Genomic DNA, 25,059 nt, shown 5'->3' on the forward strand with positions numbered 1-25,059 from the left:
GGAGCGGGATCCGGGATGCAGGGAAGAGCCAGGGCGCTGGAGCTGGGATTGGAGCGGGATCCGGGATGCAGGGAAGAGCCAGGGCGCTGGAGTTGGGATTGGAGCGGGATCCGGGATGCAGGGAAGAGCCGGGGCGGCGGGCGGGGGGATCCCACGGGAAGGGGCTGGCAGCCCCTCAGTGCTGCGGGCAGCCCGCAGCCCCACAGCGAGTCACTTCCCGGAGCAGCAGCGCTCGCTCCGGTCCATTCCCAGGCACGGGGAACTATTTTTAGACCTGCCTTTTTGTTTTACTAATTTTTTTTTCCCTTGATTTCGCTCAGCGCTGCCCTGGAAGCCCTGCGGAGAGGGAAAACACTGATCCCCGGGGCGGGTCGCTGCGGGGGAGGGCTCCGGAGTGCCCCAGGCAGGGGTCAGCGATCCGGGCCATGGGGACTCCTGGGGCACAGCAGGGAGAGCCCCCGGCCCCTGCACGGACATTCCCAGCGGGACAGCAGCCCCTGGGCCGGGACCGCCGTTCCCAGCGCTGCCGGAGCGGATAAGGGCACGGAAAGGTTCGGGCAGCAGCAGCAGCAGGGCAGGCACAAGGAGAAGCTCCAGCCATGGAGAGCGTTTCCCTTCTATGGAGATCTCCTGCACTGCTGGCACGGAGGAGACGCTGGCCTGGAAGGGGGGGACAAAAACACCCAAAAAGAGTTCAGGGCTTCCCCCGCAGAGGCCTCCAGCCTCCACCACCACTCCCAGCACGGCCCAGTTCTCCCAGCAGGGTAGAGAAGAGCCCAGCTCCTGGTCCTCAGCTGCATTCCAAACCAGCCTGCATCCTTGCAGCACGGGAAACAGGACCAGGCTGCGGCTGAAGCCATCCCACACCATTCCCACAAGAAAACACCCAAGATCACAGAAAAAGTCACAGCAGCCGCTGGGTATTTTTTGTTGTTGTTGCATTTCATATATTATCCAGTTTCACATTCTCATAGGATCAGCAATTATAGAGCAACTTATTCTCAAATCTTTTAATACAAGCGAGACAGCCATGGTCAGATAATACTTAAAGCACTTCAATACCAAGCAATAAGATGCTAAAACAAAAATTGCACAATTTCTTGTTTACTATGCCTGACTGAATCATTGGTACAGAAGACAATCCTTCTTTTTCAAGCTTTTAACTAAACATTAACTTATCTTACAGGATTACAATTTCTCTTTAATAATAATAATAATAATTAATTGCACACAAACACACAAGAAATTCTTTATGATGCATAAATATTTCCTTATTACACATGGTACAAAAATACTCATACTTTTTTTTTTTGTTCGGTATTCCCATAAGGATGGCTGATTATTTGGCAAGACTGGATGCTCTCCAATCAGAAGAATGTGGGAAAAAAAAAGAGGTTAGATATTTTACAGCTGTTCTATATATAGCAGTCTGAAGAAGGAAAAAAATAATATAATAACCCTGACTTTAAAACGAGCAGAATGGATGAGAACAAAAACCCAGTGCATTGTACTTTAAAAAGAAAAAAAAAAAAAAAAAGAAAGAAAGAAGGAAAGAAAAAGAAAGAAGAAAAAAAAGAAAAAAAAAAGCATTTTTCAAATTTTTCTGGTCATCCTGGGGAAGGGAGGATGGAGGTGGGAAAAGGGGTGAGACAAGGACAGTTAGTATTTCTCAAAACCAAGTCTTCACCGAAGTAAGAGGAAAACCTTGATGGATCAATCCGCTGGGCCAAGACCTGTTGCTAACGGTTACACAAACGCTAGAACAAACAAACTTACACTCACACAGACACAAGTTAAGTGTTTTAATTCATGCCAGAAAACATGCAAAACCCACTTTGCCTTTCGATTCCTTCAGCCGAGCTGCCCCCGGGGCAGGGCGAGCCCGGGGAAGCCCAGGACCTTCCCCCCAGCTGGGTTTCAGTGCAGCCAGGTGGCAAAGCTCAGCCAGGGAGGAGGTCCTGGGGATGGCCTGGGGAGGGATGGATGGAGAGAGGGACGGAGGCACAGCCCATGGCTGAGGCCACAATGGCTTCACAGTCCAGGGAAAGGGGTGCTGGCAGGCCCGGGGGCAGCGTGGTGGGGCCAGGCGCAGGGCCCGCTGGCCACATACCAAATCCAGAGGAGTCGGAGCCATCATCCCTGGCACATCCCTCTGTGGAGGGCAGGGAGGAGGAACACAGGCCGAGAAGAGACACTGCAGGAGAGGAGCACGGTGAGCAGGGCCAGCTGGACCCGCGTCCCGAGCGTCTCCCACAGCCCCTCCCCAGCCCAGAGCATGGGGGTGTCCCTGCCCCCATCACCCATCCAGGAAACCCAACTACATCCTCGTGGGGCTGAGCCCAAGCTCCCGTTCCCTCCTCCCTCCAAGAGTCCAAGGAAGAGCAAGACAAAAACCTGACTCCAAGAGTAATTAATTACTTACTAACAAACTAACAAAACTGACGAGACTTCCATCCTTGCTGGGTAGCTTCAGAGGGTGGATACCAGCGCATCTGGAAAAGAAAGCCACAGAAGAGGTCCATGATCCAGAATTACCTCAGCCAGAATAAAAGCCTTCATCTCCTTCAAGCCATGTGCAAGGTCCATGGAGAAAAGATGTCTCCAGCATGGAAAAGAAGGCCCCAGGGTGAGCTCTAATACTACTTGAATAGCTCCACCCTCAGCCATCCAAAGGAGGCATCTCAAGACTACACACCAAAACCAGACAACCTCTATAGGACATGGATGGGGGAAGAAGTGGCTCATCCACTACAGCAGATGCCCATGGCGTTTTCCAAGCCCCAACCCTGCTACCAGGAGTGGCTCCAGGCAAACAACACCACAGGAAGAACTTGGCAGAGCTGTGAGCAAGCAAGACTGGGAGGCTTCCCTGGCAGGTGCTTGCTGCCACATCTTGTTTCTCAGACTTGCTCCTTGCCAAGGAAGGGGCTGGATTGGGACCTAACAAGCAAACAAGGGACAGTAGCTGAACAGACCCTTTCCAGCCCCTTGGGAGACACACTGAGCTGGCAGTGTCCAGCCCCACTGCCTCAGACATCCAGCTGACCCCATTTAGTCAGCATGGCCAGTGTGTCCAGCTGAGCTGCACCAGCAGCGCCTGAGAGCAGCACAAGACAAGCCTGTGCCACCTGACTGAGCATGGATCCAGCAGCTGCAGCAGCAACTGGAGCTTGGTTCTGCTGCTGGAGCAGCACCCCTTGCTCCTCCCTCTCCAGCTGCCAGGAGAGAAACACAGCCTCAGCACGTACAGGGCTCTGGGAACCAGCACGATGATGGACTTGGCCCTAAGATGGGGAGAAAAGTGGCAGAAAACCCCCTGGAGCCCCATGGAGCCCCATGCGAGCCATTCCCCTTGTCACATTCATCCTGGCACACCTGTCCCCTGGCCCAAACAAGCCTGGCTAGATGCTCCTCTCCCAAGGATGTGCAGAGACATGCAGCAAATGGCCACAACCTTGGCACTGCTGCCTGCAGTGGCCACGTTCTTCCCCCACAGGCATGAGGGCTGCAATGCCAGGAACTGCAGCCCATGAGCTGTGGCCCTTGAGAGGGCTCCTAAATGAGCCTTGCCACTCAGCAGGAGCTCTGTCCTCACAGGAGCCTTTCATCAGCTCAGAACAAGTTTGGACAAGACTTGGAACAACCTGGTCTAGTGGAAGATGTCTCTGCACATGGCATGAGGGTGGAATGAGACTGGTCTAAGATCCCTTCCAACTCAAACCATACCATGGCTCCATCGTGTGCTGGACCCTTGCCAGACACCTTCACAAGACAAATGGGTGCTACTAAATCAGCTCCCAGCTGGCCCCATACCTCACTTCATGGCACACCATCCCAGTCAGTCCAACCATGGCAAGCAAGGGTGTGGACCTTAACAAGACGCTCCTTCCCTTGAGGGATCCCATCTAGTACCAGGACCAAAGTGCCACACAGAGTGTGTTTTCACTTCTCTGCTGCCCAGTCAGGGCCACCACACTGTGCACAGACACCACCCAGGAAGGCTTGGAATGGGCAGCAGCATCACTGACAGCTTACAGGGCCACCACAGCAGCTGCCAGAGCAAGGACAGGGGTTTCTTGCTCCCCCCAAGCCCTGTCACCAGGAGCTGCTTGCTCAGCAGAGCCACATCTCCTCTGCAGCTGTCCTCCCCAGCCAGTGTCTCCCACTCCACACCCCTCCCCTCGACAGCTGGAAGCAGTTTCCTTCTGTCCAGCAGTAACAGGAAACTCCCCCTGCATTCACAAGGCTCTAAGTGCTTAACCCTGAGAGCCGCCTCCACCCCACGCAGGCTCGGCCAAGCAGCACAGCCAGGCTACACAGGGCCAGGCCCAGCCTGGTGGCCATCGATCCTGTCCTCGGAGCCACCTCCTGGCCCACCTGCAGAGCCTCAGCACCTCCATTTCCAACAGAAGTCCTGGTTTTCTCTTAGAACATTCACTGTTCATAGCTCTGGTGCTAATAAACCATCACTGCAATGACCACCCCTCCTTGCCTTCCTCCTGCAGGTCTACACTGCTCACACACCAAACCCCCCAGCCTGACCCACTGTGGCCCCACAGACCACCAGCCCAGCTCTGCATTCAGAGGGGCTCCTGGAGCCCCACAGGAGCTGCTACAGACGTGACAATCCTGGGTACAACCCGAGGCTCTGACATGCTGGCAGGCAGAGGGAATGACCTGCCAGGTCTTTCAGCCTACAGGAAAGATGAAGATAGGATGAGGCAGGAGCTCAGCAGGGGGGATGCTTCTGAAGCCAGCAGAAAGCACTGGGGGCAGTGGATCAGAGGCAGCAGATAGCCAAGAGGACGCTCTCCAGCCACCTGCCAAGCCAGTTTTCTCTTCACACCCCTCAAAATACTACAACCATCAAGGAGGAAGCTGAGAACTAATGGAGATGTTCAGTACTGGGTGAGGAAAGCAAAGCAAGAGAGGCTTTTACTGGAAGAGACATGGTTGTTTCTGGAGAGGCATTAGCTCACAGTTGGAAAGGAGCCTGGTCACACCACCAAAACATCTCCTGCTCGCAGGGATGAGGCAGCCACTGCTGGACAACTGCAGCATCCTCATGCTGATGCCTTCAACATCTGTCCCAGCAAACAGTTGGAGAGGAGAAATGGGTGCCTCTGCCTGCCACCTCCCAAAAGCCAGGAACCTCTCCCTTTCTGCAGCACAACACCAGCAGCTGCCTAAAAAATCACAATGAAATTATGAATGGGGCAGAGAAACAGCCCATCAGTGCTTCACTCTCCTTGTCAAAAACTCCTTTGTCTCTCAATTGCCCTCAGAATTTAAGTGTCCCACTGTCCACCATTGTCATGGAGAGCAAGTCCTTCAGAAGAAAAGAGTGGAAGCGATGGCCCAAGTACACAGGTCCCTCCTCAGACCACCTTTGGCTGGGAGGACCTGCCTTTCCTCCTTAGTTACCTCAAGGTCTGCAGCCAGCCCCAGCAACTCTTGGAGTTGTGATCTATCTCTACAGCTGGAATGGGCCCCAGGGACCAGAAAGGCTCTTGGTGCAGGCAGGGACAAAGCACTCCTTGTGCTCCCAGGAGCTGGCAGGATCCAATTAACACGTCCAAGAGCTGCATCTTGCTGCCAAGCTGCTCAAGTGCAGAGCAGCATCTTCATTGGTGCTGCTGAGATCCTCAGATCCTCAGCCTGGCAAGCACCTCGCAGGCAGCACTGCGGGTCACGGGCTGTGAGCTCTCCAAGAGCTGCTCTGCTCCTTCTGGAAATGCAGTCCCTGGGAATGTGAGCCAGGCAGGCAGGGACAGGCACCACGTCACCCACTGGTGTGTGCTGGACACGTGCCCACCCCAGCAGCAGGCACTGCTCAAGGGCCCCTCAGGGTGCTGCTGTGGGGCACCCCGAGGTGTGGGGCACCCCGAGGTGTGGGGCCAGAGCGGCTCAGCCCACCACCAGGAAAACCAGATGCAGCGGGATCGAGTGTGTGCATGTCCCCAGGCAGCTCTGGTGAGGGAGAGCTGGGGGATCAGCTCATCATCCCACACCAGGGGGAGGAGTGTGTGGGACAAGAGAGGCATTGATCCATCCTCTTGCTCAGGAACATTTTAATGGGCATACATCCATCAATCCAATGCCTTTTACCCCTACGGCTCAGGGAGAGACACCCTCTCTCAGACTGCAGCCAACAAGCATTTCCCCTTTTACAGCAAGTTGTGTTGCTTTCTTTTGGATTGAGGCAGCCAGGAAGAGGCACTGTTGGCCACAAGTCTCTTCTGATGGCGTATCAGTCCCTTTCACCCACCACTAAGCAAGGACAGCTACTCAGGATCATCCTCTGCTTGGAGGATCCTGCCTGCTTCTCCCTGGCTAGGAGGGAACTGCTGGCTTGGGGCTGCTTGGCCAGCTATGCCACCACCAAGCCACTGAAGTTTAGAAAGCAACCACAACCATGAATGTCTTGAACAAGAGGCTTCACATCTCTGGGAAGCATGGAGCTTACCCAGAGAGAAATAATCCTGCTAAGGCCCTACACCACAGCACCAACAGGCAACAAGTTACTAGGGACAGAAGAACATACCCACAGCTGGAAGCGTCTCTGCAAAAGAGCTCTAGAAGCGTGGGTAGCCCTGGCATCCCCTGCTGCCCACTCACAGCCTGATTTGGAGGCACCCCAAAACCAGCGGTTCCACCTCAGAGACACGATGCAGCCCAACTCCATTCTAGCAGCAATGGATGCACCTGTCTACCAGGACCAAGCAGAGCAAGCCCAGCTGTATCACTGTCTCCATGCCTGTGTCAAGCTCTTCCCAGAAGGCCAGCTCTGCACCTCACAGTTTTCTAAGGGCAAGGGCAGACCTGGGCCCCCATATTTGGTCGCTTCTTATCATCACTTCCACAGAGAGAGGAACAAGTCTGCTCAGAACCACTGAAGGGAGAACTGAATGAACCAGGGCTCATTTCCTTTGGTCAAACATCAACCATCCCCCTGCCAACCAGCCCCAGTCCCTTCCCTCGTCCAAAGCTCCCAGTCTCCTACACCACACCCCTCTCTCCCAAGGCTGCCGATTCCCTCCATTACGGCTCACACAACCTGTGTCCTGCCTGTGATTTCAGGCTGCAAGAGAGAAGCCAAGCTCCAGGTAGGAACTGGCTCCGTTTCCATTACTAGAGAGGAAAGAGGTGAGATTAGACCCACGATTAAGGGCAGGGTCTGTCCCGGTATGCGATTCTGGAACAAAGTGACCGGCAAGTGCTGTTGTCTAAGGTGCCCACTAAAATTTAGTCGTGTGCTATCACTACCACGTCACTCACCTCCCCCACCGTGTGCCAGAGTGAGGTCAAGGTGTATTTCTGGTTGCCCTCGAAGGGTCAAGGCTGGGGAGAAACCAGGTTTCTTTCAGGCCGAGTGGCAGGGTGGTCTCTGCCCCAGCTCAACCGGGCTGCTCCCCTCCCACCGGCAGGGCCTGGCCGAGCCTGGCTCAGCTGGGAGGAGCTGATGTAAGATGGTGCCATGCTGTGTGCGCCATGTCATGTGCTGCCAAGTTGGAGATGTGGGTTAGAAAGAAGGCCTGGCATCTCATTCCCCAGGCTCTGGTGGGTGGGTAGCGTGAGGCCCATGCACTGGATTGCCAAGGAAATACGGGCTACAGAGATGGGCAGAAGCTTGCAAATCCCACAGTGCACCTTGGAGGAGAGATGGTTACCTTACCAGTCTTTCCAGACGTGGCTGCCATCATGCTTAACACTTCTAGGAATGGAGCTGTAGTACAGCCACTCCACTAGCTGCAATAAGGCATCACTAGGGCGTCCCATCTCCAGGGACAGCTCTGAGCTTCAGGGCTAGCCTGCGCTGGCATCATGGCTGGAGTTCACTAGGGACATCAAAGGAGGGATTTGAGAGACGGTGGGAGGGAGGGAGGGAAGGCAGATGGGACAATCTTAAAGTCAGCAGAGTCCCCAGTGGGGCAGGGTCAGGCTACAGTCACAGCTACAGCAGCCTGGTACCTGCCTGGAGCATCACCAAGGCATGGACGTGCCAGGAGCAGCAGCCGTCAGCTGGGAGTGGCTTACCAAGGGCTCCCGAGGCCAGGCCAGCCTCTCAGCACCTCCTGCCCCTCATGCCTCCTGCCAGCCCTCTGGGCAGCTCTTCAGGTGGCCAGGCCACCTCCTCTCCCCCTTGCTGAACTCAGCACTGCAAGAAGATGAGCCCTTCAGGTTTAAATCTCTTTCGACAAGATCTTGCTTTAGCTACATCCTCCTAATTCTTGCCTGCCTCAAGGCTGATCACTGTGGAGCTGCTACAGCTCTGGCCATCCCCATGGATGCCCTCCAGTCCACCAGGAGGAACTGTGAGTGCTCTGTGGAATAACCCACAAGCCCACAACATAGTGAGCCAGCCCCTCCCAGTGAGGGCAGAGGGCTCAGCACAGAGGGACTAAGGGCACAGCTTTTAGCCCAGTTTGTGAGCAAAAGCCATCTCCCTCTTGCCCTCCACCCTCAGCTCTGCAAGGGACAGGGCTCCAGCACAGAGCTGCCAGCACAAGTAATGTTTAACCCCACTAAATTTTATTGGTAACATATCCTGTGCCAGGACATGGCCCTGCGGGGTCAGCACCGGCTCAGCACAGCCAGGAGTGGCTGGGACTGCCCGACAGCCTCTATGGAAAAGAGCTGGGTCCAGCCACAGCCTGGAGGGGCTGCACCGACTCCCTAAAGCTTAGAGGCCACCACCACCCATGGGCCTCCCTGGGCAGGGAGCTCTGCCTACACAGGGAGCTCCTCAGGGTCTTATGGTGAGGCCAAACAACCTCTTTGGAAACCAGCAGCTCACCAGCTGGAAGGCAGGAACTAAGACCCCAGAGGGAAAGATGTAGATGGAGGCCTCCTTAATACCCGCCTCTCTACAAGAGCAGAGTTTTCTCCCCAGCTTTGCACCATAAAGTTTTGGTGTCTAACCCTCACACTCAGGGTCCCTCTACACTCAACAATGACCATCCTGGAAGAAACTGCAGTAAAAGTTTCACCTCCCCCAACCACCTCAGACAGGCCAGAGGGGTTGATTTTTCCTGGCCCTCCCTTTCAGGGACAATTCAGCCTTGACCACCATCCTACAAACACAAGGGGCAGGAAGACACCTCTCTCCTGGGCCACTGAGGAGCACAGCACAGTCCTGCAGTTGTGGGCACCACTACCAACTTTTGGAAAACACCAGCAAGCACAACGTTCACAGTGAAGAATCAGCCTGGTTCTGGAGGTCCTTGAAAGAATATTCCAGGGTTCTTCCTGTCCTGAACCCCAATGTACTTCTCCCAAGCCCCCAGGAGCTTCAGCCCAACAACAGCTCACCTGTAGAAGGGCAGAAGCAGGAGAGGTCTGCAGGTGTGAGAGGGGCAGGACAGAGGATGGGAGAGCCAGCATCCACTCCACATGGCATTTGGGAAGCAAGCTTGGCTTAAAGCTGGGCAGTTACCATCACAAAGCTTGCAGGAAGCAACAGGATGCCCAAGGGCCCACATAGCTCACTACCAGCCAGGACAGCAAGGTGAGAGGACAAAGCTCCTCTTCCTCTCCATTTAGGCAGGGAAGAGTAGGAGTCAACACCCTGCCTGGCAGGGCAGAGAGCAGAGGTTAAGCCCCAACGCTCGGTCCCACTGCCCCAGTCTCCCATGGCACCACTTACGGGAGCAGAGACAGAAGCAGGCAGAGCACAGCTGGCTGGTCACACTGAGCAGGGCAGGGACAGGGGTTCCAGCTTCTCCTGGACAAGTGCTTCAAACCAAGCACCTTAACTTGGAATTAGGACACTGCTACTCTGTTTTGATTTTCCTTTTGCATGTTCATGGTTTTGAGGTTTATGTGGTCTCTGTACATTAAAGCATCTGTGTCAGAGCAGTACAGGCATCCTTACATCCTCAGCTGTCAGCCAGCAAGCCTTGGGACACCAGGCAGCTGGTTTCACCACCACCTGCACTTCCAGAGGCTCATACACGGAGGGATTCTGCTCACTAGCCTGTACAGAGGGTGGCTAACACCCTGTTCCATCACAGCTCCTCACTCTGGGCAAGGCTCTAGTCACTCATCTCTTGCAGGACATCCTCCTCCAGATTTGGAAGTGTTTGAGTCATTCGGCCCACGGGGTCCCAGCTGAGCCCCTCGGTTCAGCACGGAGCTCAGCCCGTTGCTCTCGCTGTGACTTGGGATGACATTTCATAGCTGAAATAGTCACCTCCTGGCTGGAAGTGTTTCCTCCCAGCTCCCCTGGCCATGGGGAGCAGCAGGACCAGCCAGAAACTGAGCCCTGACCACCTCCCACCTGCCTGCCCCTCATGGGAAAGCAGGCTGGACCTACAGGGCCAGAAGTGAGCACCCAGCAGTGGGCTCTGCCCGGGAGCCGAGGTGCAGGGAGGCCAGGCCGGAGGCGGCCAAGCGGAGCCCTGGCAATGGGAGCCGTGGAGGGGAGATGGGAGGGCCCAGCCCCGGCACCACGGGAGGTGGGGAGGGACTCACCTGAGCGTGAAGAGCGGCGGCTGCAGCAGCAGCTGCCGGGTAGGTGAAGGCAGCGTGGGGGATGGCAGGGGTCAGCTCCGTGGTGTACAGCGGGTAGGGAGCCCACGCCTCCGGGGACGCTGGGATCAGAGCCGCTCCAGTCAGGTCATCTAGGCAGGGCAAGGAGACAAGGGGACAGCGTCCCAGGGGCTGCCCCAACAGCCTGCTCTGGGAACAGGCCCCGCATCCTCCACCCCAGGCTAAAGCTCTGCACTGCCATCTTGATGAGGTTCAAGATCTGTGGGCACAGCTGCTCCTCTGGCCTCCCGGCCTTGTCAGGAAAGTGTTGCATTACAGCCCCACACGTGGGCTTTGGACAGACTGATCCACACAAGCAGCAGAGGGGTGGTGCCACAGGATGCAGGACAGGGGGCTCAGAGCCACATCACAGGTCACCCCATAAGCCTCACCAGGCTACATTGAGGGTGAGGGCACAGGACTCATCCTTTATGCTTTACAATTAGGCATGCTTTAAAAGATTTTTGGTGCCACTTGAGCTACCAAATCCAACTGTCATGTCTAAACAGTTCTGTGTTGGCCAGAGGCCTGTTGTTTTCCTGTGGCTCCAACATCCTGCTGGCCTCCCTGCCCCTGGCAGAGCAGAGGTGGGTCTGGGTTCCTTTCCACTGTGGCAGCATTCACAGAGTTGGGCACCCCTCAGGTTGGAGCCATGCCCTCCAAACCCCTCCCAGCATACTCACAGGGGTCCCGTGCAATGAAATGTGCGCCCAGTGCAGGGTGGATATTGGTGGGGTTCGGTGTGGCCATCAGCTTGCTCTTGGCCATCTTTGTGTTGGCTTTAGCGAATTCTAACCGCAAGGTCTGGGGGTTCTCAGGGTCAAAGCGGATGCCCTGGCACAGGAGAGAGCACAGGAGTTTCTCAGAGGTGAAGCTCCAGTCCAAGCACAGGCTGTGGCTGTTCATGGAGCAAAGCCCAGCTAAGGACCCAAGGCCACCACACCGCAGTCACATGCCCAGATTTTTGTCAGCTCACTGCAACACTCAGGTTCCCGTGTGCTTTTATTTTTACGTCCAGCTGGACATACTGGAGTTGTAACAACCCCCATCTGTGTGGGAGCTCCCACCTGCGGCGCCACTGCACTCCTGCCAGCCTGAGCAGAGGCACTAGGAGCCCAAGGCAAGCTCTACAGCACAGCAGAGCCATGTCTGCAGGTCACTCCTGCAGGATGGGGATCATTTTGGATGTCCTTTCTGTGTTGACAAGTCTCAAGATATTTTATTGAGTCACAGCAGGTCCCCACACCTTAAGAGACCCTCAGAGCTGTCTTCCAGTGGTCAAAAACTACATGGAGACAGCTTGCATCCATTTTCCCAGGCTGATGTCAGCCTTGAACAGCTCTCCTGCTTCCCTGGTGGGATGCTGCAGGAGCACCTCCCTAGTCCAGGGCACAGCTGGTAGACCCTGCCCTTTCTCTGCCCTCAGCTCTGGGTCCAGCAAGGCATGGACCCAGCCCCTTCAGCCCCTCAGTACTTTGGGTACTCACATTCAAGGCGTTCTTCGCTGCTTCAGCACCAGCCCGGCTGTCAAAGGTCACAAAACCCACTGGCTAAAAGAAACAACACTGATTTCAGTTTGGGAGATTATTCCAGCTCCTCAAGCTGCCCTGCCACCCCCTCTGCCCCAGACAACCAGCAGAAGAGACCACCCTAAGCTGCAACAGGAGCTTGGGTCACTGGCCCAAGATTCCTGGTCTGCATCTGCTCCCACCACAAATCGTGTGGCATTCTCACATGTGGGGACAGGGGGTACCAGCATGGGTACCCCTGCCTCAAGCAGCACGGCAGTGGGGAAGGCTGATGGCAGCACAAGGTTTGAGGCTGAAGCCTCGGGTCTCACCCAGGGCAGCAAGAGAAGACATGGAGACACTCAGAACATGTTGGGTTAGTAGTACCCCGCTGTGTAACTGGTGCTGGCCCACACAGTGACATGGGATTTTTTTCCCCTCTCCCCTTCTGGCACATCCAGTTTGCTAGCAAAAGCCAAAAATACACAGGCTGGAAGGAGGTACCTGCTTTGAAGTCAGCTTGATCAGTGACCCCTCATAACCCTGCAGGAGACAAGAAAGCAAGTCAGTGTCAGGCTCCTGAAGAGGCCATGCTACAAAAAAGACACAATACCACAGCTCCAGGAGTTCCTGTAGCACCAAGCCCTCCACAGGGCAGGGGCCGCAGCAGAAACAGAGACACTTCTTTTCCACCAGTAGAGAAGACTGGGGGCAGAGCAAGTATTTTAGCTATTCCATCCTGGCCCTTTGGGAAGGTATTCCCATTTTCTAGCTCTTCATCCAGCTGAAGATGAGCCCCTGCCCTGGCTAGTGCCTAGAGAAAGCAGAGCACCCTCCCTGTGCTACAAGGAGCGCAGACTTCCCCAGAGACAGCCTAGGTGGTCATTAGAGTGGGATGGAGAGTCTGGGGCATGAGGACATGTCCCCAAGGAAGGGCTTGTCCAGTTGAGCAGCAGGGCTGACCAAGCAGGTCTTGTCAAGCTTAGAGACAGCACAATTCCAATGGCAGGCTGCAACTGGAGGCTCCCAGTTGAGCACAAGTCATGGGATCCCGTGCTGGCTTTAGGTTCCATTCTCATCCCTACTTCCCCTGACAGACCTTTGCTGCCAGGCCATCCCCAAAACAACATCTGTCCCTCCAAAATCCAGATGTGAAGGCCTTCTTACCTTGAATGGTCGGAAGAGAAGGTAGAGCTCTCTGGGTTTGATATCCACAGGAAGGCCGCTGACAAACAGCGTCCGTACCTAGGGGAGAGGCCAGCCAGCTATACCAAAAGGAGATGTTCGGTGCCAAAGAAGGAGCACAGAGCACAGCTCAGACAATTAAGTGCAGTAAGAACAGTTCACCTTGCATCAAAGGTCCATTTAACCCATCCCTGCATTAGAGGAGCATTGTCCAGGATAAAACACACCTAGCCCTGTGGTGCCCACCTCAAAGGATTGAGGCCTTTACAAAAATTCAGTCCCTGGCATTATGGCCTGGTTGATCAAGGCATGGAACACCAACCCCACAGCCTGACAGGATCCTGATGGCTGAACTGGAAAAGATCACACACTGCCACAAAAACTAAGTTTGACATATCCCAAAGGTCCACAAGGGACCAGTACAAATCCCAGTTCTCTCCAGATCTTTCTACAGAACACATAATAGATCTCCTCTCCTCAACCTACCCTGGCACTTTAATTCCATCACCAATTCAAAGACTGCCCTCACTTTGGAGAACTGCCCTGCTCACTGCCCCACTCATAGCTTTTGACTTCTGCAACAGCCCCAGAATGTCACTGAAGGAAGATTTTTGGGTCCATCCCAGCTCCTCCCCAGCACACTCAGACCCTTCAGAAGTTGCTCTCAAACCCACTCTCAGAGCAGTTATTCTGTTCTGCCCAGCCAAGAGCAGCTCTGCTGGGCAAACCCCCGTAGGCATCTGCTCTTCCCAGGCTGTTCAACTCATGGACCAAGTCCAAACACACTCATGTATGTCAGAGCAAAAAATACAGTGCCAGGGGAGGATTTCAATAGATAATCCATTAAAATAATAGATAATAGTTCACTTGAATAACCAGGAAGGAGAAAGTGCTGAAGGCTCGTGGCCTGGGACAACTCTGCTCAACAGCCATGAGCATGTTCTCCCTGCACACTGGCTGGCAGACTATTTCCAAAGGAAGCAGCATGATGAAGCAGCAGAGACCTCTTGTAAACCAGCACAGAGCTGGAAAGGGAAGTTATGCACAACCAAGGTCATGAAGACACTTGTCATTATTAACAAGGAGCAGGAGCTCCAAGGCAGAACTCATCCCCTGGCCTGCTTCCAGCACAGAGTGACCTCCCATTCCATTTGCAGGGCAGAAAGGCTCTGCTCCCACATTTTTTGTTTTGCTCAGCCATTTCACCTTCCCCAGACAGAGTGGGCTGCATTCAAAACCACTTTCACCACCAAACTAAGCAGCATACGCTTGCCCTGCTCCTGGGCAGGAGACAGACCTGCAAACATAGGAGTCCCTGCCTCTGTAATTCTTTAGGGGCAGCCAGCTAGAGACTCCTCCACACAGGGAAATTTCTCTTACAGATGAAAACTCACCTCCTTGAGCTCCTGTGCCCAGGACAGTCCTGCCAAGGCAGACAAATGCCCTTCCCAGGGTAAAGCCTCCCAGGATAGATAGTGACTGTGAAAGGCTTGGGGTGCTCTCTTGTGCATGCTGAGACCAAGGACTGCCACTGTCCCCCACTAGACTAGTGTAAGGAGCCCTTCTCTGGCCCAGCACATCTCAGGAGCAGAAGCAGAGCACCCTTTCCATCCTCTCCCCTGACCCTTCAACCACACACTCTTGCTTTGCCCTGTCTGGGAAGCAGGACGCCACGTGGAGCACTCCAGGAACATTTTCCAAGCCCAGGCTCGGTCTGACAGGCTCCCCAGCCATACCACCCCACATCTGGTTCTCCAAGGCCACCCCATGCCTGGGAAGAGGGTACAGTGCCACTGTTTGTCAGCTTGCTGGCTGCCTCAAAGAGCTCTGCACTTGCACTTCAGCATGAGCTCGACAGAGCGCCTGCAGTGCACTCCCAGAAGACCCACAGCCATCTCTTGCAGGGGAGGACTGCAAAGTGTCGTGGCACACATGTGCCTCAGCCATGTGAAAGCACTGTCCCTTTTCAATATTTCAGGATCCAAGTGTGCTCAGCCCCCAGAATGGATTTTTCTTCCAAGCAGACAGAAATCTGCATCCCTGTTGGGTCTCTAAATGGCCCCGTGATGCATCACTTGGTAAGTCCTTGCGACAGGCGTGACAGGATGGAAGATGTGTGGTGGCTCAGGGAGGGGGGAGCCAGAGCTGGAGCCTTCCCATCAGCCTGAACAGAGCAAGGCAGGCACCCAGAAAAGCTTTTTGTCAGAGGTAACAGGCTCTCAGTGCCAGCCCCATCAGTTGCCGCCAAGGACAGGAGCAAGAAATCTTCTCTCGCTGGCCAGAAGTTGCCCTTGGCCTCCAAGTCCTGCTTGTCATCATCCACAGCACTGAGAAGGCATGGGAAAGCCAAACCACAGCACCCATCAAGGGCTACCATTGCTCCAACGCCTGGACAATTCCAAATGCCACCAGCCAGCCTCTCCAAAGAGGCTCTCAAGACAAACGAAGGAAGTCCCTGCTCAGAAGAGCTTGCTGGAAGCAACAAGACCAAGCAGCTGCTTTTACATTAAGATCTCTGCAATTCAACACATCCGTAAGTGATCTAGAGAAGGGTAAGGAAAGAGGGAGACCAGGTTATTCACTGAAGGGAGGCTGAGGCTGGTGAAAGACCTGAGCAATATTTTCAAGGGACAGAGTGAGCTAAGCCAGAAGGGAGCTCACTTCCAACACCAGGCATAAAGCAAAGGAGATTCAGGTTACCCCACAGGAGAAAAGCAGGAGGCAGCTCACCAGTCTGAGCCTCTTGTGCACTGGGGGCAACCTGGTCCAGCCTCTTCTGCTCCCAAAGAGAGGAAACTGTAGATGAGGGCAACAGGATCCAGACAAGAATCTTGCAGTGGATTAACCCCACCAGAACCCTCCAGTCAGCCCAAGCCCTGCAGGCTTTGACAGCCCAGTAGTACCACCCAGGGCTGACAAATCCAGGCATCCAGCCCTTAAACTCAACATGCCATGACAGGCTAGCTTCTGCTAAAATATGCCCTGCTTCAAGTCCCTGCCACCAAACACCAAACCCAGCCTCCCCACAGTGCATCTGGAAAAGTCACAAGACAAAAACCAAGAAAACAAAACAAACAAAAACACCATCAAAAATATCCATCCAGAGCTGCATCAGGAGTTGCCTGGGCCAAACTACATGTCCAGACATCCAGCAGGAGCAGATCTCCAGGAATACCATGTTCTTCTGCTCATTCTTAGGCCCTGCTGCCAGCCACTCGAAGAGAGATGCCAGGTGAGAGCAGTCACATCCCAGCCAGGACTGAGCTGAACTGGACACATGGGGATGGGGGAAAGCAGGGCAAGGAGCAGCTCTCACCTACAGATAGCCCAGCAGAGTCACACTGCTGCAGGCCCTGCAGAAAACACTCTTCCTTCCCCATCCCTCCCCTCTGGGATGTCCCCAGTCCAAACACCTGACAGAGATGGAGGAGAGCCATGGAAAACAGGATTCATGCCAGGAGGGACAAGACCATTTAGGCCATCTCTTAGAGAGGGAGGATCCCCAGCACAGCTTCTCACGCAGGGGGAGGGAGGAACATGGACAAACCATTTAGCCCTCAAGTTTTCAGTGCCAGTCCTTACACAGCTACATCTCCCCAAAGAGACACATCTTGGGCCAGCACAGCCAGGAGCTTCACACCAAGGCTGCAGGAGAGCCAGGCAGCAGCACTTTGTTCTAGCATAGCCCCAGCACTGCCAGGAGACCAGCACAGCTCCCACAGCTCCTGGCCACGGCTGCTTTGGAGTAAGAGCTCTCAAAAGGGAGTTCTGAGCAGCCCTGCAGCCCAAAAAGGGTCAAGTTATGTCAGAAGTGTCTGCTGCAAGGGCACTGGTACCCACCCCTCGAGGCTGCAGTGCTCGGGGATTTTCTGTCAGAGGATTGCTCTGAATCCCCTCCCGGAGCCAGCAGGGCCAGTCCTCCCCTTTGGAGAGATTTTAACCACATCACCCCCAGCACAGCTTGGGCTGCTCCAGCCCCCCAGAACTGGCCTGGTCCTGCATCCAGCACCGACAGCACACAAGGCTTTCCCAGCGGTGGCTCAGAGACACCTGAGCACAGGAACGGCAGCAATGTGTTCTAATGCCTCCCCCACACTGTGCCGTCGGACATTCCCCCTCTCCAGGAAGCCACCCCGGTCGCACGCTGGTTTTTCCTAGAAAAGAGCCATTTCCCACTAGTTCACACCCATACGTCCAGCCAGCCTTCCCCCTGTGCCAGCAGCCCTATGCCATCCCGCAGGGGACAGAGACGAGCTGTGCCACAGCACCCCAAAGGCACTCTCAGGGATGTGGAGCACAGCTTTTCCACTGGAGACCATCTCCGGGGCCACCAGGGAGGCCGGAGGGGGACACAGAGCGCCGGGGCTGTCCCCTGCCATGCGGCCAGGGCCACCCGACGTGGGAGCGCTGGAATGCAGCGAGGCTGCCCCCGGAGCCGGCATTTCCAGGGCACGGGAGAGGAACGGGGCGGCGAACTGCACAGCAGGAGAGGGGAGCGCACGGACTCCAGCGGCAGGGATGCAAAATAGGACAGGATCCTCCTCTCGGGCTCCCACACAGGCCCTGGGGCTGCAGAGCTCTGCCACTGCAAGCCAGGGCTGCTCTGGTCCTCAGCACCGAGTCCCAGCAAGCACAAGGGGGTTGAAAACGGGGAGAGAGATGTGTGCTCTGTACGAGGGCAGCATCCACACCACAAGAACCCCGACAGAAGGGGCTTGCAGCTGGCTTCTTCGCTACTCCATGCCTCGGTTTCCCCTCTAGCAATCGGGGGGAGGAGGCAAGAGCCGGGTTCTGCTGGCAAGGACCCGGGCAGGGGATGGGGGATGTCAGCGGGGCTCAGCCACCCCTGCGGTCAGCGGAGGAAGACACTCCGACCAGGGGGAAGCACCAGCCCCACTGCGGGAGAGCAGGAAGCACATGGAAGCTGATTAGACCAGGCACCCAAGAATAGACCTTGGCCCTGGCAGAGGAAGCACTGCGGGTGTGACTTTGCCATGGATGCTTCCTCCTGCTATCAAGTGCCATCACCTGCGTCTGCAGCATCTCACAAATTCGTGCAAGGACAGCACCCAGATGGGCTTGGACCACAACAGAGGCTCAGAGCTGATGTAACATCTGGAAAGGTCTGCCCCATAATTCCCAAGAGATTACTGTCTGACAGGGCAGCTCCCCTGGGAGCTGGCTGAACACCCTCAGGTTGCCTTTCACCTTGCCAAGAGGTCCACTGAGCCAGAGGGGACAGGCACAAGTGCCACAGCCAACATGCTGAAGGACACTCGCATCCCCACTGACCCTACCCAGCCACCACGCTAAGCCCTGGGCTCCAGACACCCTCACCTGCCACTCTCTGGTGTTGGGGACCTGCAGGCACCTGTCCCCATGAGCTGGAGCCACAGACTTTACCTGCTATGGACCAACTTTTCCAGCCCACAGCCAGGCACCTTTTCTCCTGGCAGAAGACAGTGGTGAAACAAGTTCCTCCCCAGGGCAAAGACTGGCAGGAGACAAGGGGCTGGAAGCAGGATCCTCACCAGAAATGTTCTCACCTCTGATCTTTCTCAGTGAGTACTCCTGTATGTGCTTCACCCCACCACACAATGATTCCTGGGCACTTCACAGTGCTGTGCCTCCCAGGACACATCCAGAGACAGAGCAATCTCTCCTCAAATCACTCCAGTTTGGGGCAGCACACCAATAGGCATGCCTCAGCCTCATGCAGCATGTCAGGCACCTCCACAGCCCAACAAGCAAGTGCTCCATAAAACCCAGGGGATGGAGAGCTGGAAGCCCACAGCAGTTACTGCAGTGTCACCCCCAACACAGCCCAAACAACCTTTAGGGACACTGGGAGGATGACAATCACTCACAGGACTAAGCCAACACTGCATCAGTCCAAATCTTAGCAAGACAGCACCACTAGACAGCAGGGAAGGGCTGTGCTACCAAAATATGGACCAGAAGTGCCAACCCGAGCCCATAACGTGCCCTGTGGCTGCTCTTTCCCAATCCATGGCTCATGCTGCTCTTTGGGCCATTGCTACAGGTAAGCCAGGGCTGTTACACATTGAGAGAGACGGAGGCCCCCTGTCCCTGGAAGTAGATGGGAAGGACACACATGCCCAGGCCAACAGCTCCTGACCCCACAGCAGTGCAAGAACCTGTCACCACTGCAGCACAGGAGGGAAGGCATCATCCCAGACTGGGAGGACAAACATTTCCACAGCTTCTCCTGGGCTGTGCAGCAGGGCTGGGGAACCTCCACAAGGGTAAGACCGCCCACTGGGCCCTCAGTACACCATGATCCTACAGGACAGTGGCCAGATAATCCTTGCCAAGCCTGTGGCACCCACTTCTGCTGGGTCAAGGGCAGGGTCCCCTGGTGCCACTAGTCCCTCCTCATCAGAAGTGCTGGGCTGGCTCAGGATCACACCTCAGTGTGGGCCAGGCTCAGCAGCTCCAGTGCCAGAGCTGCCCCCCACTGCCCTGCCCCTCATCAGATCCCTTCACAGGGCCAGGCACACAGCAGGAACTCGGTTTCCACTATCCCACATGCTGAAAGAAAATACCGAGTATTGTAGTGAGGTCAAACCACCTCACTTCCACAGCCATGCCACAGTGGAGCTTCAAGTTGAAGCCTTTATTGCAGACAGAGCTCCAGAACAGGCAGCAGCACTGCTCATTTCTCTGTCATCCAAGCAGCAAAGTCTCCAGAATCTGGCATGGCCAAGACCAGCAGACTCAAAGGATCTTTCACTCCACAACCTTCCACATTAGCTCCAGCAAGAGTCACCCTTGAATTCTCACAGTGCCAGATCCTCAAGCAGAGCTATGAGGAAGGACAGCAAAGCCTGAACTGCTCTCAGCTACCTCCCAGACATATCAAAGGGCATCCTTTGATTTTGGTGAGGGCAAAGCAGAGACCTAGTAAGGGAACCATTGAGTTTGGCCCTTCCTAACTTCCACAGGCACAACCAAAAACCCATTAATTCTGAGGCTAAGAAGGGAAGGTCCTGCTCAGCAGCTCCTCCAATTAGCAAAGGAGGAAGACTCATTTCTGAAGCTGGGTCTCATTTAATAGCCCAGGTAGCAGGAGAAAGATGTTACCCCATCACAGGGACTAGTTGAGTTGGGATGTGTCTAAGAAACTTAGATTTGAAAGAGTGAGAGAGGAGATGGAAGCTCCTTCAGAGGGTATTCATAGGCACCACGACATGAGGAGATAATGGGGGGATTCCCACATCGCTCCTCCTTGTCAGAGCAACTCAGTGCTCAACTCAAGACCAAGAGGATGTCTGGGAACACATCAGTTCCCAGAACCCCTGTGTGCATGGTGACTCCAGGCTGTCTGCTCAGCCAACAATCTGTCACTGACAGAAAGCTGCAGCCAACACTTGGGGGACTTTTAGGATGCATGAAAACAGCTCTGAGGCACCATCCTGCTTCAGCCAGGCCAAGGGACGAGAATTAGCGAGTGGGGACCGTAACTACTACACCTTCATGTTCCTCATAGTGAAGAGCAGCATCAGAGGGGTCATCTGATTCCAGAACTTACACTAACCTTACTTGTTTGCAGCTGTAGAGGTGGAATCCACACATGCACGAGGTATCTAGGTCCACTCAAGCAGAGATTACAGAAGTCAAGAGATGCCTGGCACCAGTCCATGAAGTGCTACAGACATTCAGCACATAACACAGCCCGCTCACCAGCAGCATTTCCAGGCAGTTCCAGCAGCCCTGGAGCGCATCAGCTAAGGAAAAAGGCATGGAGGACTTGCTACTGAGGAGGTTGTCTGGAAGCCAAGAGCCTTCTGCCTCTACAACACAGTTTTCTAACCCATAGCCCTCCATGGACCAATTGGGAAGATCACAGAATCACAAAATGGTTTGGTTTAAAAGGAACCTTAAAGACCATGTCTGCACGGGCAGCGACACCTTCCACCAGCCCATGTTGCTCCAAACCCTGTCCAACCTGGCCTTGAACACTTCCATGGATGGGACAGTCACAGCTGTGGCTCTGTGCAACCTGTGCCAGGGCTTCACCCTATCACATGGAATTATTTCTTCCTAGGATGATCCTCTTCGGCAGAGTTTAGCCAGGTCCTCACCCGGGCTCTCCCAGCACAACCTCACATTTAACACTCCACTTTCAGCAGTCCAGGACCCCCAAGCTCTGCCTCAAGAGCAGCAGCCACCACCCATGGAGCTGCAAACAGGCCCTCCAGACCAGCCAAGAGGACACACAAGATCACCACAGACTTCACCTGCTGGTTTGGGCATCTACACAACAAGCTCCAGCAGACCTACAACTTCCCAGGAGAGCGAGGACTAATTTCAAGAGTGGAACCAACATGTCTACATCAGGCACTCCAGAGAGCAGGGTGAACACACAGGGTTTTACTGCTACAGTACACAGTGTCCAGGGGAAGCATGGGAGCTCCTCCAGCTGCCAGAAAAAGCTCTGCCTGCCACAGGGGTGGGAGTGCAGCACCTAGGCAGCTGCCTGTCCCACACCACCCCTCGGGACTGCCAGGAGAGATGTGGCCATGCAGATTGGCGGCTGCCTGGAAAATTAAACAGAAGATAGCAGCAAGTGGGGAGGGATCCCGTTTGGGGAGGTGTCTGGTGAGGAACAGCAGGGACTGACATTAGGCCCTGTTTGTTTAACATTCCCGTTAACGACCTCGAGAGGAGCGAGAGGCATTCCTGTCCTCCGCATGTCACCAGCCAGGAAGCGGCTGCGAGATCCAGGGGCTCCCAGATAAGATAAAGGGAAAGGCTGAATTTGGGAGCTTCGCCCCGCTGCATCTGGGGCGCCCAGGGCCCTTCTGCAGACGCTCGGGGAGGCAGTGAAGGAGGCACATGGTGGGGGGGATGGAGGAGTGTCTGCAACGCCAGGATCTGGCGGCGTTATCCGTGCAGTGTGGGAAAATATTCCAGCACACCCTCCTGCATACGGTGGGACTGAAGGACTCCTCTTTGCACTGAGCGTATTTGTCACTCTGTATCAAGGGGAGCTTCGGGGCAAGAATTTAGGCCCCCAGACCATGCTGGGATCCTGAACACAAAGGTCACTCCTTATGCCTCCATTAGCCTCTGCAGCTCCTGCTCAGCCAGGCGGTACTGGAAAAACCAGCGTTCAGAGCAGGCCATGGAGCCCAAACTGTGCTCAGCACCCACAGCATTATTTCTGTTGGATTCTGGTGGGGAAAGGACTTTCCAACAGCAATCCCACCAGGGACTGGGACATTATCCCTCCCACCAGTCCCAGCCTAACCAAGGTGGCATGTCTCTTGCAGCAGCCCTGGGTACAGGGTGACAGACAGGCCCAGCGAGGCCACAGACCATCCTGCACGGTGGACAGCCCGTGCCCCTCCCCGAGGCTGCACAGTGGAGAGCAGGAGCCCCTTTTGTCCAACCCCTGCCCACTCCCCAGGGATCCCATCCTTAACTCAGTTTTCTAGCCATCAAGCTCCACTCGTGGGAGGATCAGCCTCTCCAGAGGGTGATGGTTTCCAGGCTCCTGAAATGCCCCAGCTTTGCCAAACAACCACCAGGCAGTGGGGAACAGACCGGCTCTCCCCCAGCACTGGGACCTCACCCAACCACCACCTCTGAGGCACCAGCCCAGCTGGAGCAACACCACTGGGATGGGATGCACTGAGTGGCATCAAGCTCAGGGAGCTTTGCAGGCCAGTGAATAATTGGATTAAAGAGCCACATGGAGCCTTCTCCATGCGCATGCACAGCCTGCAAAACCCCCAGGTAGCAAAGCTCCCTCCACCAGGAGCAGCACAAGGCCCCAGGTGCTCTGGCACTCAGCCCACCCAAGCCAGTGCCACCCAGTGACGCCGGGACATCCCTCCAGCGGCATCCACATCCCATTGCATCATCCCATCAGCCGTGCCCTGCTCCACGCTGAGGACAGAACTGCTACAACCACCACCTGCCAATCCATTCCAGCCCATTACTCGGGTTCCCCTCGCCGGGGCCGCGGCCCAGGGGACACGACAGCCCCAGGTCAGCCGGCGCACAGGCCCACAGGGCCCCGCTGGCTGCTGAGGCAAGCCGGGCGCCATGTTGCGGCGGCGCGAGCGCACGGAGGACAGCAAGGGGAGGGGACTGAGCACCTCCCCAGTCCTGAGGGCCAGGCGCGGAGGACTGCAGCAAAACGCTTCCAAGGCCAGGCGTTTTCCAGAGCCCTCTCCAAGATGGAGGGCAGTAGTAACCCACTGTGCCAATACCTGCTCCAGGAGTGCAGCGATGACGGCGGCCAATGGCTCCAACAGCCAAAGTTCAGATGTGGAGGGCTGCAACCTCTGGCTTGTGGCTACAGACAGCCGACCCTTACTAGCCTTCCCAGCCCTAAATCCAGCAGCATCCAGGCTCTGGTTGGCTTGGCACCTGCGGGAAGGGGCTGCCGGCAGGTCAGCTCACAGTCCTCCAGCCCCAGCCAGGCTGCCAGCATTCGCAGAGCAGGGCAAGGGCTCCTCCACTATTGTCCAAGTGTTTCCCTTGCAGCCCACACGAGTAGAACAGTGCTGGATCCAGGAATCCTCCAGCTACAGGGTCTTGGCATCAGGACCCCATGCCCACAGGCACCGGCTGCGCCGCATGGAAAGGGGAACCTGCCAGTCCTCTGCCCCACAGGGCTACAGGGACGCTGTGCTGAGCAGGGGACTCGCCCTGCCCGGCCCCAGCCCCTCCTCGGGACAGCCCAGGGACTGCTCCCAAACATCTCCGTACTCTGGCTCCCACAGCCTGGCCACAGCTTTCCAGCCCGCAGCAGCCCCGGCACCTGGGCCCCGGTTCCCCGACGACACCGGCTCCCCTATTCCCCAACAGAGGCGCGGCGCTCCTTCCCGGCTTTCCCGACGCGCCGCGGTCCCCCGACACCGCTCTGCTCCATCCCCAAGACCCCAGCCCCGGTTCCCCGACACCGCTCTGCTCCATCCCCAAGACCCCAGCCCCGGTTCCCCGACACCGCTCTGCTCCGTCCCCAAGACCCCAGCCCCGGTTCCCCGACACCGCTCTGCTCCATCCCCAAGACCCCAGCCCCGGTTCCCCGACACCCTGGCTCTCCAGCCCCGCCGCCCCGTCCCTGCTCCCGTCGCCGCTCCCAGTTCTTCGCCGCCGTCGCGAGGCAGCCCCAGCCCGGTCCCCGGTCCCAAGCACTCCAGTGTCCCGGTGCCGGCTCCCGGCTCCCCGCCGCTCTATCTCCCGGCCCCGGCCCGGCGCCCACCTCCTCCTCGACGGTGCCGCCGCTGTTGGTGTGCTCGGTGTCCTTGTTGAGGTTGCTCATGGTGGGGTGCTGGGGCGGGGGGTGGTGCCGGCTGCTCCGGAGCTCCGCGGGGCCGAGCCGGGGTGCCGGTGCGGTGCCGGTGTACGGGGGCGGTGCGGGGTGGTGCGGGGCGGCGCGGCACTGCCCTCCCGGCTCACATACGGCGTCCCGGGACGGCGCCGCTGTTTAGGGCCGGGCCGGGCCGGGCGGAGCGGGGCCGAGCGGAGCGCAACGAGCCGCAGCTGCGGGGCCGACGCGCCCCAGCCCCAGCCGCCGAGTTTAGGGCCGGGCCGGGCCGGGCGGAGCGGGGCCGAGCGGAGCGCAACGAGCCGCAGCTGCGGGGCCGACGCGCCCCAGCCCCAGCCGCCGCTCCCGGTGCCGCCACCGCGCATCGAGCAGCGGGGCCGGGACCCGCCCGCCTGCCCCGCCCGGGGCCGCCCCCGGCCGCCGCCGCCGCCAATCCCGGCCCGGCCCGGCCCCCCGGGACCGCGGGGAGTTAGTTTTTTTGGTTGTTGGGCTCGAGTTATTTTAATTTTTTTTCCCCTTCCTTTCCATGAA

The 25,059-nt window shown here is 56.4% G+C and overlaps 1 protein-coding gene across 4 annotated transcripts; it reads right to left on the reverse strand.

The window, feature by feature from the left end:
- Window positions 1-921: 921 nt before the first annotated feature.
- Window positions 922-24,765, reverse strand: RBPMS2 (RNA binding protein, mRNA processing factor 2). 4 transcript variants are annotated; one of them, XR_001523626.3, is made up of 9 exons: window positions 20,782-20,917; window positions 13,206-13,283; window positions 12,543-12,581; window positions 12,018-12,080; window positions 11,214-11,364; window positions 10,474-10,622; window positions 7,676-7,838; window positions 2,423-2,492; window positions 922-2,194 (listed from the first exon to the last, which is right to left on the reverse strand). XR_001523626.3 is itself a non-coding variant. In XM_015639408.3 (8 exons), the coding sequence occupies exons 1-7, from the start codon at window positions 24,520-24,522 to the stop codon at window positions 2,430-2,432; spliced, it is 603 nt and encodes a 200-aa protein (XP_015494894.1). In that variant the 5' UTR covers window positions 24,523-24,765; the 3' UTR covers window positions 922-2,194; window positions 2,423-2,429. The 4 variants fall into 4 exon arrangements, 2 of the variants coding, with proteins under 2 accessions (XP_015494894.1, XP_015494893.1); XR_004498884.1 differs by lacking the exon at window positions 922-2,194 and adding an exon at window positions 7,279-7,341; XM_015639408.3 differs by lacking the exons at window positions 7,676-7,838; window positions 20,782-20,917 and adding an exon at window positions 24,463-24,765.
- Window positions 24,766-25,059: the final 294 nt, after the last annotated feature.

Source organism: Parus major, chromosome 10 (assembly GCF_001522545.3).
Source record: "Parus major isolate Abel chromosome 10, Parus_major1.1, whole genome shotgun sequence".
NCBI lineage: Eukaryota > Metazoa > Chordata > Aves > Passeriformes > Paridae > Parus > Parus major.

Coding starts and splice junctions, on each gene's coding strand:
- RBPMS2 (XM_015639407.3), bottom strand. CDS start 20,886: ATGGACTGGTGCCAGGCATCTCTTGACTTCTGTAATCTCTGCTTGAGT. Junction 11,365..12,017: donor CAGCGAAGAACGCCTTGAAT/GTGAGTACCCAA, acceptor CTCCTGTGCCAG/GGCATCCGCTTTGACCCTGA. Junction 10,623..11,213: donor TTTCATTGCACGGGACCCCT/GTGAGTATGCTG, acceptor TGCCCTGCCTAG/ATGACCTGACTGGAGCGGCT.